The sequence below is a fragment of the Epinephelus lanceolatus genome, chromosome 7, assembly GCF_041903045.1.
Source record: "Epinephelus lanceolatus isolate andai-2023 chromosome 7, ASM4190304v1, whole genome shotgun sequence".
Lineage (NCBI taxonomy): Eukaryota > Metazoa > Chordata > Actinopteri > Perciformes > Serranidae > Epinephelus > Epinephelus lanceolatus.
In genome coordinates, this window is record NC_135740.1 from 3,861,002 (window position 1) to 3,875,009 (window position 14,008).

General features: G+C 41.0%; 1 protein-coding gene across 1 annotated transcript; it reads right to left on the reverse strand.

Moving 5' to 3' along the window:
• Positions 1 to 924: 924 nt before the first annotated feature.
• Positions 925 to 13,508, reverse strand: igbp1 (immunoglobulin (CD79A) binding protein 1). The gene is made up of 3 exons (XM_033632574.2): positions 13,027 to 13,508; positions 5,150 to 5,479; positions 925 to 1,580 (listed from the first exon to the last, which is right to left on the reverse strand). Exons 1-3 carry the CDS (start codon positions 13,483 to 13,485, stop codon positions 1,311 to 1,313), a joined length of 1,059 nt encoding a protein of 352 aa, XP_033488465.1. The 5' UTR covers positions 13,486 to 13,508; the 3' UTR covers positions 925 to 1,310.
• Positions 13,509 to 14,008: the final 500 nt, after the last annotated feature.

Here is a 14,008-nt window from a genome sequence, read left to right on the forward strand (position 1 = left end):
AAGAAATTCCCTGAAGGTGTTCTTGAGATATTGTGTTCATAAGAATGAGACAAATGCAAGGTCACATTAACCTTGACCTTTGACCACCAAAAGCTAATCAATTTACCATTGAGTTCAAGTGAACGTTTGTGTCAAATTTCCCTCAAGGTGTTCTTGAGATATCATGTTCACAAGAGTGAGACAGACAAGGTCACAGTGACCTTGACCTTTGACCTATCACCACCAAATTTATCGTTGAGTCCAAGTGGACATTTGTGCCAAATTTGCCTTGAGATATCACTTTCCCAAGCATGGGAAAGACTGAATAAATAAAAAGCACTAGCCCAAGGGTTACACCTTGTAGAATCCTGAGTAAAAGATGTTTTTTCAATAGATTTGAAACTACTAATGGGAACATAGAGGCTCCTTTGTGTGGTAGTCTGGAGCCTATCCCAGCTGTCACTAGGCAAGAGGCGGGGTACACACTGTACAGGTCACCAGACTATTCCAGGGCTGACACATAGAGACAGACAACCATTGATGCTCACCTGCACACCTACGAGCATTTTAGAGTCACCAGTTAACCTAAAATGTATGACGTTGGACTGTGGGAGGAAGCCGGAGAACCCACAGGAAACCCACACCAACACAAGAACATGCAAAATGTATAATTTAGAATGGATTTAAGTTCTTTGTCTTCACTAATGCTGAGATGTTTTATATCAAACTGTTTTTTTTTCCTGTAAGGGTGAAAAATATTTTGATGACTTATCTTTGGTTACAAACATATATCCAATCAAAAGTAATTTGGGGTGACTAGCTAAACGCACCCATCACATTAAACTGCACATTAATGTTAGCTAGTGGCTAGTTAAATGCATTTGGATTTGAACTAAAGACAGATTCTTAACAGATTCTGTACACACTGACATTCTTGCTACATGATTTGTTCAGTCTCTTTATTTTCAATGACAGTGTTAGGGGAATACACAATACAAAGCAGAAGCATTAGCATCATGGCTGAGCTCCATTAGATCCAGCCATAATGTAGATTTTTTACTAAGATTCATTGAAAAACACCACAGACGAATGCTGAATCCAACTTTGTTAATGACTGACAACAGAAAATGGAATATCAGTGAATCAGCTGCAGTGTTAATCAACTCAGCAGGTTTATTTGGCAATGCTGTGGTGTGTCTCTGGGTTTGTGACCTTCTCATACCAACAGTTTTAAGGATCAAAATTGTGAAGAAGGTCCACTTCCTGGACTGATTAGAATAGAAATGAAGACAGAGTCAGGTCTTTTTGGACACACACTGTGTTGGGATCAGTTAGCCCATGTTCTGGCGGTTTCCATAACCTCTGCGATGAGTGTCTTTCCAGTCATCCCAGTTTCTGGCTTTCAGCAGAGACTCCTCATCATCATTTTCAGCCCTCTTCTCTTTCTCTTCTTCTTCCCTCTCCTTTGCATCAGTGTCCTCCACAGGAACCGTCCTGGGTATCCCCTGGTCAGGCAGAACTCCGTGTTTCCTGTGCTGATCATACCAGTCATCCACTGTCATGGTGGGGAGGCTGGGGTAACCAGCCCCGAACACTTGAGCCTGTGGACCAAACAAACAGATTCTATGACTCATCGCTGCACAGCAAGTTCAAGCTGGAGTTGGAAACTTTTATAGAAATGACTTGTTGTTTTGTATTAGCTGAAACTGTTACTATATCCACACAGTATTACATGAGACAGATAATGTGTGAAAAATGTCAAGCCCCTCCTCCTCGTAATCCTTCTAATGGCATTTGCAAGAATCAAAAATATGTGAATAAAAACAACCAATCAGAGCCAAGAAGTCTCTACAGCAACTGTCAGTCATATCAATCACTACTTGTGAACTACGGTCAAACTGTCAAACTAGGCAGTACTGATAAAATATGAATCAAGATTCTGTTACTGCCCATGTCTCACCTCAAATGTTTTCAGAAACATATTTTGGTGTACTGTTTAGCTGTAAAATGAGAAAGTTGTGACTTTGCCGCCAACAGTCAAGCCTTTGTTAATCAATAGTGGCGGGTGTCATTCTCTTGGATGGATAAAAAGATAGTAAAAACAAATGCTAACTGGTTGCAAAATATCCTTGGGTGGTGGCGTATATACCTGGGTGGCCTGCCCAAGTAAAGTCAATTACCCCTTTTAGACAGTCATGTGCTGGTTTGAACTGATTTGGTTTGGTTTAGGCAATCAGCCCAGTGCGGCAGGAATTTGCATTTCCATTACAACAGTGTTAGGTGCTTGATGGTGTGTCTTTAACTGATGATGGCTTGTTTTGAGTAATGATATTTAAAAGCAGTGGGCTGATGCATGGCAAAAGTCCCTTGTTATTTTTGCTGCATGTGTTTTTCCATCACACAGCAGGGCAGATAAAAGAAGTTTACCTGTTAGAGGTGAGCTGTTTGCAGAGGTGCAGTAAGAGTCTGTTGTCTGCAGCTCTTCATCTAAAATCACACTGTGACTGTTTCTGCTCTTCCTCCCTGTGATATCATTAGACTTGTCTTTATTGAGGAAAAAGCCAATGATAGACACATTTCAATTCCTATAAATTCTTCACAATAAAAGGTCCCTCATTATTTTATGTAAAAACTTTTATTGTGAAGCAACAAAATAAAGAAATGTTGAGTTTTCGAGCAGCAACTTCACATAACTTCTGATACGGCTGATAGTGAACATGAAACAGTAAAATAAAGTAGATACCTACTAAAAACGGAGCGCAGGAGAGAAACTAAACCCCAAACTACAGAGATTCAGTTTGACGCTATTAAAGGGAAATTTCGGTTTATTTCAACCTGTCTCCTATCGTCCTAAATTTGTTTCAAGTGACTAGTGACATAAAAATAATAGTTAGCATGTTAGCCGTTAGCCTAGATACAGCCAGGGCACATTAGTAGCGTCAGACCTGTTAAAACATAAGTGAACAGGCAACCTTCAAGTGCAAAGTTAGTCCACTAAACAAGCTTTATTTCCACAAAGACCGCCTCATATCATTAGGATAAATGTCAGAGAACATATAGAAAACGACATGTAAACGTGTTGTCTTACCTTACCGGTGTGCTGCCATGTTTGTTTACCATTTAGCTCTGCTTTCCAAAGCGCGGCCGAAATATCGCGACAACAAGCAGCAATCTCATAGTATGCCTGAACAAGCAGCAACAGCTGGAAGGATACACTGACGAAGAGCTTCGTGAAATTGAAGAATGGAGGAGGAGAGAGAGAGAGGGGCGCAACAGGTAGAGGACGAATGGCTGCTGCAAGGCTGCGTAGCTCTGGAGATTGGTGGTGTACCTGTGAGGAATGCCTCTGTTGCAAGGAATGGGACCGGTTGCAGCCTTATTTTCAAGGTCTGGATGTGACCGAGGATGAGACACCTCCACCTGGAGTAAAGTTAGAATCCAGCTGGGCTTTATCTAGAGCTGGCGAGATATATTTCGGTCGCGCTTTGGAAAGCAGAGCTAGAGGGATAAACAAACACGACATCACACCGGTAAGGTAAGACAACACGTTTACATGTTGTTTTCTATATGTTCTCTGACATTTATCCTAACGATATGAGGCGGTCTTTGTGGAAAAAAGCTTGTTTAGTGGACTAACTTTGCACTTGAAGGTTGCCTGTTCACTTACATTTTAACAGGTCTTACGCTACTAATGCGCCCTGGCTGTATCTAGGCTAACGGCTAACATGCTAACTATTATTTCTATGTCACTAGTCACTTGAAACAAATTTAGGACGATAGGAGACGGGTTGAAATAAACTGAAATTTCCCCTTAAAGTACAGAGAGCTGAACACACAGAGACTTTTAAAAACACCTTTCCCTCTGGTCTCCTGCAAACAGAGGTGCGTAGAATCTTGCAAAACAGATAGTTGTTTGAGAGGGAGAAGCAGGGTCATTAGGGGTTGGCTGCGGTTGGCGAGACATCTCCACTACCCGCTTGAGGGTGGGTGGCCCAGCTTTTGGACCTACTCTGAAGAAGGTCCATCTCTGGCACGGTTCAACGTGGCACAGCACATCTACGTAGTCTGCTAATTGAAATGCACTGAATCCGTTAAATGTGGAACTCCATCACGTCATTTAAGCAAACCACTTTTTATTCCTATTCACAACAATAAAATCACAGGTAATTTATAGATATCATTGTTGTTGCTGCCATTGTTAAGCAGGGCTTGAAATTAACTTTTTTACATGGTAGCACTGGTGCTCCGATCAAAAAGTTTTGGGAGCACCCACCGTAATGTAAGAAGCACCAACAGTGTAAGCAAGTCGACATTATACTGTACACATTACATTGTATGTGTATAGTACACTTATCATTAACAACTCAACGCACTTTAGGGACTGTTCTTTACTTATGAAGGGACTGTTCTTAACTTATCAGAGGAGGAGGGTGGCTGGTTGATTTTTATTTTATTTATTCATTTTATTTCAATCCCCCCTATGTTAATCACTTATTGATGCTGTTTTGAAGTATGAATAAGTCAATAAGTAATTATTCCATTGAAATATCATTGATGTATTATAGAAAAGTGATTTATCTTTTTATAAATGACAAAAGGCACATCTGCCTACTTTTTGTTGTGGTATCGTGATACTACTCAGAACCGTGATATTTTCACTGGTATCGTACCGTGGGTCCAAATTTTGGTACTGTGACAACACTAATGCTTAGAGGGCATTATTTGTGAAGTACAACCGAAATTTGCATGTTTATTTGCTAACTCAATTTGGATGGTATGATGGTCTTCTATGCTACTGTGTTTCATATCATTAACTCATCATTTCTACCTCGTAAATCATCCATTCCTCGCCCTTGCAGCACTTTCAACGCAAGCACAGAATTACATACAAACAGAGCATCCCACAAAGTTTTGCTTAAAACGGCACGCAGCATCGCACTGCGTCCCTTGCAAGCAGTTAGGACAGTCCCATAGTAAACAATGCAATCAAACTGACATGGGCGCTGACTCGCGTCGCATCCAGACGCCGCGCACCGGACTCAGTGTGGCTCTACGCTATTTGCTACTTCTGCAATCCCCAGCAGCTCTTCTTCCTACTTTTGTCAATGAATGACTTCATTTGGCTGATTCAGCAGCAGTGTCCAGCACTGTCTCCTACACACAGTCTCACCTGTAGAGCGTCCTTGGTGAGAATGAAGGGTTTCATGGGAGGTCTGGCTGGCTGAGCTGGCTGCTTGACAGCACCCTTCAGACCATCCATCCTCTTGAGTATCTCCACCTCCTGGTCGATGCTCTCTATTTCCTCCAGACACACAGTGACCCATCTCCGGACATTCAGAAGGTAAAAATCTCTAGTGACTTCATCGTCGGCCTGACCACTGTCCACAGCTCTCCGTACATCTGACAGTTTGGCTTCCAGCTCCTTCTTCTGGCGGTACCGCTCGATCTTAGCTTGTCTCTGTGCTGCCATGGAAACAAGGTCTGATGGGCAGGGGACAGTCTAGAACAAGAAGAACATGTCACAGTTCAGAGTGTCATCTGATTCATTTTCAAACTATGCTCAAAGTGACACTGTAATAGACTGAGTTATTCTAAAGCATAGTGCTTCCTTCCTCTGTCTACTTTGCATCCATTCACTCGGGCGTAATTAGTCCTTCCTTATTAATATTGCCAGCAGACAGTATCACCCAAACAGCACAGTCCAGCCAAGACTTCCATTGCTTTCTGTTTTACCCTGCTCATAGTCAGCTGGTGTTTATATGTAGAGCTATTGTTGATAAGAACTGAGCGCTTCCTGCATGCCCTTCACAATAAAAGTATTTTCATCTAAAGCCAGTTTTAGACCAGTACAATTAAAAGCAAAGTTGGCTCATATTATTAAAAGATGGCTTGAATAAAAAAAAGAAGATCTAATGACTGATTTGGAAAAATTCAGGATTTTTTGTTAGGAAAAACTGAGGGGCGTAACAGATTCATTTTATCTCTGATGAAGCAAGTTAAGTGAGAGTGTAAACCAGGGTTGATCCCTTTTCTGCTCAGTTTGCTTCAGCCAGCCCTCTGTGAGTCACCTGCCTACACGGCTGCTTACTCAAATGTTCCATTATAACTTCAGTTGCCAATTTATTGGGTATACCTAGCTAAAATGAACAAAATCTGATGCAACACGATACCTTCAGGGAGGTTATACTGTTCAGTTTTTGTTTAGAAGAGGCATTCATTAAATGGTCGGATCATTTTGGTGACTGCAGTTTGTGGTGCTGATGAATTGTACTGCATTATATTGTTTGTTTTTGTGTGTGTGTGCTTGCCATACGTTCTGCTTTTACACTTTACATTCAGATAAACAAAACCTTCTCAAAATAATTTTTTTTCAGTGAGCGTATTGTGTGAAGACAGACTTGACCAAAGCTGAAGCCAACCTTTAGGTACAGATTTTGGCTCCTCTCCCCACCTCTGATAACAGGTAGAAAGCACAACCTTCAAACAGTTTCCAACTAAGGTGACAAATGGGGGCGGAAAGCTTTGTCAGTATTACGGACAAAATTGTAACTAAAAAGCCAAAAAAACAACAAAAACAAAAAAAGCTTGCATATTCTTGAACCCCTGAACATAACCAAACCATAAATAAGGTTCTCAGAATCAGCTAATATCAGATAACTTGTTATATTCATACACCTATCATAACATCAACTTACATAGCATAACATTAGCAATCCTCTATGCTGCTGTTGTAAGCTCTGTTTTGCATGGAAGCTCCATGCAAAAGATCAAGGTTGTGTCACTGTGTACCTGAAAATCTCAAGTTAACTTTGAGGGAAAATAAAAATCACTCCCACCAACAGGGGGAACCTCTGATATGATATGTACCACTAGAACAGTAACATACCAATAGCCACTGTCTGATTGCAGCTGCTGATGCTGCTATTGATGATTGAGTTTAATTTATTTATTTGCACATACATGTGTATAGACAAGACAAAACAAAAAACACTGAAAAGTTTAAATGTGCAGGAAAGGTTGGAAGCCAAAAAATGGCTTATGGCGATACCTCCCCTATTAAATAACTATAAATAAAAACAAAAAGATAAAAACATTAATTGCATGATTGATCAAAATTTCAAAACTACACAATAATAAAACATTGATAGAAATGTACCAATTACATAAATATTGTATTTACAAGCTAAAATGTATTCCAAATGGATCAATGAAGCATTAAGAGTCTTTGCAGATTAAAGTTTTGTTTTTGAAGTGATGAAAGTAGGTGGTCCCAAAGAGACAGTCCTCTGTATTTCATAAAGTATTGATGAAGGGCAGTCCAACAATATGGGAGATTAAAGTCCTTAGAGCAGGGATGTCAAACTCATTTTAGGTGATGGCCACATATAGCCCAATTTGATCTCAAGGGGGCCGGACCAGTGAAACCACTGCATTTATAGATTATCTATAAATAACAACCTCTTCAAATTTTTCCCCTTTTATATTGTAAAGAAGTGGCTACAAGTACATTTTGAAAATGTTCATCCATTTACAAAACAAATAATTACCAGCCCGTGATATCTTGTGAAATATATGTGCAAATTCAACAGAATGTCTCAGTTTTTCCACATTCAGTCAGTCTACTACTCACTTTCATTACGTGTACTTTTTTCATTATTTTCCATTCACACTAAAGTGGAAGCTATTGAAGAAGCAGGTCAGGGCTCAACAATAAGAATTGCCCGATTGCCCAGGGCAAGTAAAACTCAAGGTCGGGCATGTAAACTAACAACTCACTTGCCCGATCGGGCAAGTTGCTAAAAATAGTAACAGTTAATAACTAATTGATAAAATAAATGTATTTTAAAACGTGCTCCTTCTGCTCTGATGCAGCGGTCTCTCTGCCTGAAGTCACAGGCACAGCTGTGTAACAATGTCCTGCCCACAGTCCCCATTGATATTATTTTGCACGATGGACCCTTCATATAATAACATAACAATATACTATTTATGGTGTTATGTCATCGTGCCATTTCCGTCTCTATATACGTCACGAGTTAACAATTCTCCTCTGCTCTCTGTATCGCGCATGGCGGAGTTCCGCCACACACACAGGTGAGCACGCTAGAGCGGCTCGGGCCGCATTTTCCTGACCAAACCTGACCCCAAGCCCGGTGCGGTTTGTCAGCTGACAAAGTTATTGTTATGGACAGTGTGTAGCCTAAATAACAAACAGACTGCTGTTACGCACAGACAAACAGCTGCTCGCACAGCAGCGCAGCACGGCACTCATGCTGACCTTGTGTTGCGTTCAGGCATTGTCACGTAAATAACAACTTCCAGCACTTAAATAGGTCATAGCACAAAACAGCAGCATGTCAAGTGACTTTTCACTTTTATTATATTCAATAAAACTGTATGTTCCTAAATCTTGAGACACCTCATATGTAAGCTAGACAGACATTTCACCTGCTCATACTGTGCACACATGTACTGTATGTACTTAGTCCTAAAGAGCCCTTCTGGTGCCAGTAGATACATAGAAACATCCCAGCAGGCTGTGCTTTGCAAGCATACAAAAAAGTTTCATGCATGTGAAAATTATTTTTCATGCGTGTGCTTCACCTCCGCTGCTACAACTCCATCCTAGGGGAAACACTGCTGTGTGCATTTTGTGCAACAGGTGGATGTGGTAGTCTACTGGTAGAGTAGAGAGAGAGCTAAGTAGCGTTGAAGTAGAGTAGAGCAGGGCAGAGAGATGGAAGCAAAATATATTAAACCCGGTGTTAATACAGCAGAACTGGAGAGAGGGGTGAAAAATAAATAGAGGTGGGCATTAGTGATGTTACAGCTGATACTGCAGTCCTGAGGCTTGTGTCAAGCAAAGGGGGCGTGTCCAAATGAAGCCTGTGTCGAAGCCCGTATCGTTTTTCAGGATATCACGTGACCAAAGACAAACGAGGCCCCGTTTCTCTGGAATCACGTGACTGCCTTGTTGTGTGATTTGAGTCGGGAAATACATGAAGTGTTTTGCGTGATCCGAGGTGATTCTGAATATTGTTAAGTGCAGAGAATTGAGTGACCCAGTCACACAAGCACTCTAACCTTTTGTGGACACACACACACACACACACACACATATATATATGTATATATATGTGTGTGTGTGTATGCACTTTATTGATATACCACGTTCAGGATAGATTCATTTCATCTGGCTTTACAATACCTCATAGGGGGATTCTGACATAATCATCATCATTAAGCATCATTATGTGTATGCCAGATCCACTGACATGTAGCCCACATGTAATATCACAGTAGGACCGCTGTACATCAAATGACCAGCAGATGTCAGTACTCCTAAATGAGCTGTTAAACGGGGCTTCGTGTGATCGGCCTTTTGGCGAAGCAATCCGCCTAAAGATTCGACACATTCACGGGGCTTCATCACACCATCACTAGTGGGCATGGCTCAAGTAGGGCACAAAATTATAGACGGAGAATGATTGACAAATTTTTCACTTTAAGCCCTGACACTGTCATTTTTGTGTAGGAATTAAGCTACAATACATGACATATGTTGTTTTAATTAATAAATACAATGTGAATAAAGATTACATAACATAAAAATAACTGCAGTCTTTGTTAATTGATAGCCGCTTAAATTAAACAATTTTTATAGGGCAAGTAAAAACTGACTTCGGGCAAGTAGATCTCTGACCAACTTGCCCGACCAGGCAAGTGAAAAAAAACCTTAGCGTTGAACCCTGCAGGTTAAGTCATCCCCTGCCTTCCAAACCATTTACATATCTTAAGTTTTGTCAGTGCCTTAGCAACTAAGTTCCACCCATGCTGTTTTAAGATAGAAGTCTGATACAGATTCTTTTGTACTGAGGCTGCTGCTTGACAATATTTTGCACAATGTCCAGTATCTTTAAATATGACCACAGTAAGTATTCATGATTATTTATTTCAGAGAGCTGTATTCTGGTCAGAGTGGAAAAGCCTCCGAGGTAGCATTTTACATGGGGTATCTACTCACAGACTCCACGAAATATGTGAACAACAATGAGCGTCGCGCACAATAATCCATCATTTTATCCTGTGTAGTGTGTCATAGTAGATGACAACTGAATCTGGGACGCCTCCTGATGTCCCAACAGAAAGTCTAGCATATTTGATTTCTCTTTTTGGTCTCCTGTCACAGCTATCGCTTTGACCAATAAAAACACACCACTGCTGCTGTGGACAACTGTATGGCAACAACAACCATTAAAAAAGGAAAAATTATGGCATGAAACAGCAGAGGCACTTTAGCAACCCTGTGAGCATTGCCATTAGCATTAAGCCAGCAAAAAATGTTATTTCTTTATAATAGAGAATAGGGACGGGAATTGATAGGATTTTATTTATCAATTCCATTATGGCTTCTGCTTATCGATCCGATTCTTTATCGATTCCCCTATCGATTCCTCCTGTGAATTTTCTGTGTAGAAAAAGTAGACTTTACAGGTGTGTCTGTTCTAAACAAGAGATAATGCTTGTCTAAGTAAACAAATATGAAATTGGTCCACCGCTATCATCTAAAATGGAACAAATGAAAGAATATTTGTACAGCATTTGTCTTCATCTACATCAAATAATGTTACAGAATCTGTCACTGAATGCGTTGTGCTATCGTTAACATGGGACAGGACATACGTACTGTCACTGGCACTGTTCTGCTGAGACTTTGCTGCAGCTGCCATGCGACGACAAATGCTTCAGCATGTTGGTGGTAGGGCTGCCTGATATTGGGAAAAATTGCCCCCAGGGATATATATTGCAATTTATATATATATATATATATTTTTTAAGGATGCATTAGTTTCCACCAGATGACTTCAGTAGCTCTACTTGGTGAGAATTAATCATTCTGGAACTATTGGGCGGATACTGCTTTGAATGCAACAGCATAAACTGTGCTGAAAAAAAGGCACTTGTTCAGTGAAACCACCATCTCTTTCAGCGTTTCCCCTATATGCAATTTCTTTTTAAAAAAAAAAATTCGTCTTAGCTCTTTAGAAACTATGGTTATATTATTTGGCGCTACTATTTGGCGATCCAGGTCGGTTCACACACTTGTGAGTAAAGCATATAAGAGGAGAGGAGAGGGCTCCGTCTTATCTCTTCATAAACTAAAGTTACATTATTTTGCACGACAGACGCTTCATATAATAACATAACATTATACTATTTATCGTGTTATACGGTGAAACATTTCACCTTGTAACGTGATGACTTATATTGTTTACACGACGGCATGTCATGTCGCGCGCGCGCGCACACACACACACACACACACACACACACACACACACACACACACACAGACACAGGTGAGCACACTAGAGCACGACTCTGGCCACATTTTCCCAAGTCCGAGACATCTATAACTGAGCCCGGCCTCAACCTGCAGGACGGCACTGTACACACAGTCTATGGAGTGGAGCCTGTGTTGCGTTCAGGCGTTGTCACATATATAACAAATTCCAGCACTTGAATAGGCTGTTTATTCTTTATTCCACTAAATTAGACATCTTTGTTGGTCAGTCATTAAAACGGAAGTGAGTTTTACATGCATCACGAGGCAATTTAAACGTGCATGCTTAATTTAATTAAGGCAAGCCACATAATGTTAATATTGCACACGTGTGCAGCGCGATGGCGATGCTTAAAAGATATGTCATTCAGGCCTAGTTGGTGGTGTTTCCACCCTTGCATGTAATTACGGTGCTGCAAATTGCACGTCGCACTGTTAGTCTTTTTTGGTGAAGTGAAGCCTCGCTTTCCACCGCTTCTGTCTCTCTGCCATTACGTCTTCTTTGTTGTTGAACGTGCTGCTGACTGACGAGCGTGACGTGCGTCATCAACATAAAAATTCGGCGTGATGAAAAGAATCGATAAGGGAATTGTTAAGCATAAAGGCTAATGATGACGATGAACTGAACCAGTTGGAACCGGTTCTTAACAGGAACCGGTTCTCGATTCCCATCCCTAATGGAGAAGGATATTAAGGAATAAAATTCACAAATAGTGGTGGGGCTCTTTTTTACCACAACTGTAGAGGATACCGGCTTCATTTATAACAAACTACATTAGAGCAGAACTTTATTTGTCATTTCCTCTGTATATTTCAATTTTTGATCAGCTCCCATATACCCTGTTAAATTTAATATATTGTGCCATCATTTCAAACTCCTTACTACCTGTATCCCTTTAAGATTAAAAGCCCCTTATCATATTGGTTAAAAGAAACTAGGGATGGGCATCAGTTTTCGATTATCGATGATTGATTGTTAAGGATTTTGATCGATCACAAATAATTTTGCTTGACAGTCGTAGTGTTTCCCCTACAATGCTACAGGCCCTGCCAGCCGCCATGTCTAGGAGACCCCCCGCTGGACGTATGCCAGGCAAAAAATCATAAACAGACGGAGGCTCTCATGGGTCTCCAAAGCCTCGGCAGCTTCCCTTGAGGCCTCTGAAAACACTACCCCCATTGAAAGACGGAGGTTTCGCTGAAAACTTAAGCCTGTAAGTCCTGGCTGGCAACAGTTGCAAACACCCAGGGGTGAACTGCGCACACGTGCCACTCTTCCTCTTTGACAGCGAGAGGGCCTGGGGGGGGTGAAGCTCAAAACTGTGGCAGCTGCGCTGAACCCGGCATTAGGTATGCAAAGGCATCTTGTGGGCCGGATTGGACCCTTTGGCGGGCTACTTCTGGCCCCTGGGCTTCATGTTTGACACCCCTGCCTCAGAGTGTCCTGTGGAATATGGGTGAATGATACTGTTGGTAACTGAGGTTACTGCTGCTCCTACAACTTATTAATACTTAACTGTTTTTTAACTGATGCTTCTTCTACAATGACTCACTCTGCTGATTCTACATTCTGAAACACCTTGATGTATTTATTTTAATTTTTTCGTACCGTTCAGATTTTTTGCACAAAACGTGACACCTGCAAGTGATCAAATTGTGTATTTGAACATAATTTGTGCTAACGTTAGTGTTTAGTCACTTACCTTGGGTGTCGAGTATCCACTTTCTGATGCTTCTTCAGGAATATTTTCATTCGCCACATTGGGCAATTTAAACTGTGATATGTCATACTCTTTACATCTCCTTAAAAAATCCATAAAGTAAACCCGGGCTGTTTGGACTATCTCCAGTCGTTTGTTTTGGCCGGTCTGCTTCATGGTCAGGGCTCCTAACAGAGCAGGCAGCAGCAGGTACTTCAGGTCCGCCGTGGCGATCTCCTCCAGCTCCTCATTGCGGCTGAACAGATCGAGCTGAGCCACCATTCCAGACGCTTCTTCTAACATTTTGATACCGCGTTTAACTCTCACCTGGATACTGGTAGAGCCGAGCGGTTCGTTTGTACTGTCTACATCTTCAAATATTTTCCACCCACGATCAAGCAAGTCACATAATTTCGGAGGTCCTGCGTCTGACACATCGTTTGTGTTTTCACATTCCGCCATCTTGTCATATGTTCCGGGTTCTTCTTCTTCGTCATCTGTTTATGGCGGCACACTGCTTCAAGTGATATTACTGCCCACCATAGATCAAACACTGAAACATCACGCGAAGGTCCTTTTTTTTTTCAAACCATACAATACGTTAAGTGTACTTCATGTACTTGCTACATTAAAAATGAAAGAAAGAGGACGCGATGAACACTTTAAGGCAGTAAAGGCACTTTAATATTAGAAATAGTCACTGCAGATCAAATATTCTCTCCTGGTACAAACTTATAAAGCAAACAAAAACATTTAAAGCACTTTGATTTACACAACAGAAAAATGTACACTTCTGGTGAAGCATCCTAACGCTTAAGTTTGCATATTTTTCATACTGAAAAATCCCATGTTGCTCTGAGGTTAAGGCCACCCTTACTTCTTAATACAGAACAAAATCTTGTTTTAATAACAGGAAGTGTAAATAGGCCTTCATTTGGACCCTGTTAACATGTTACTCTGTTAGACCCTACAATGACCATCACTG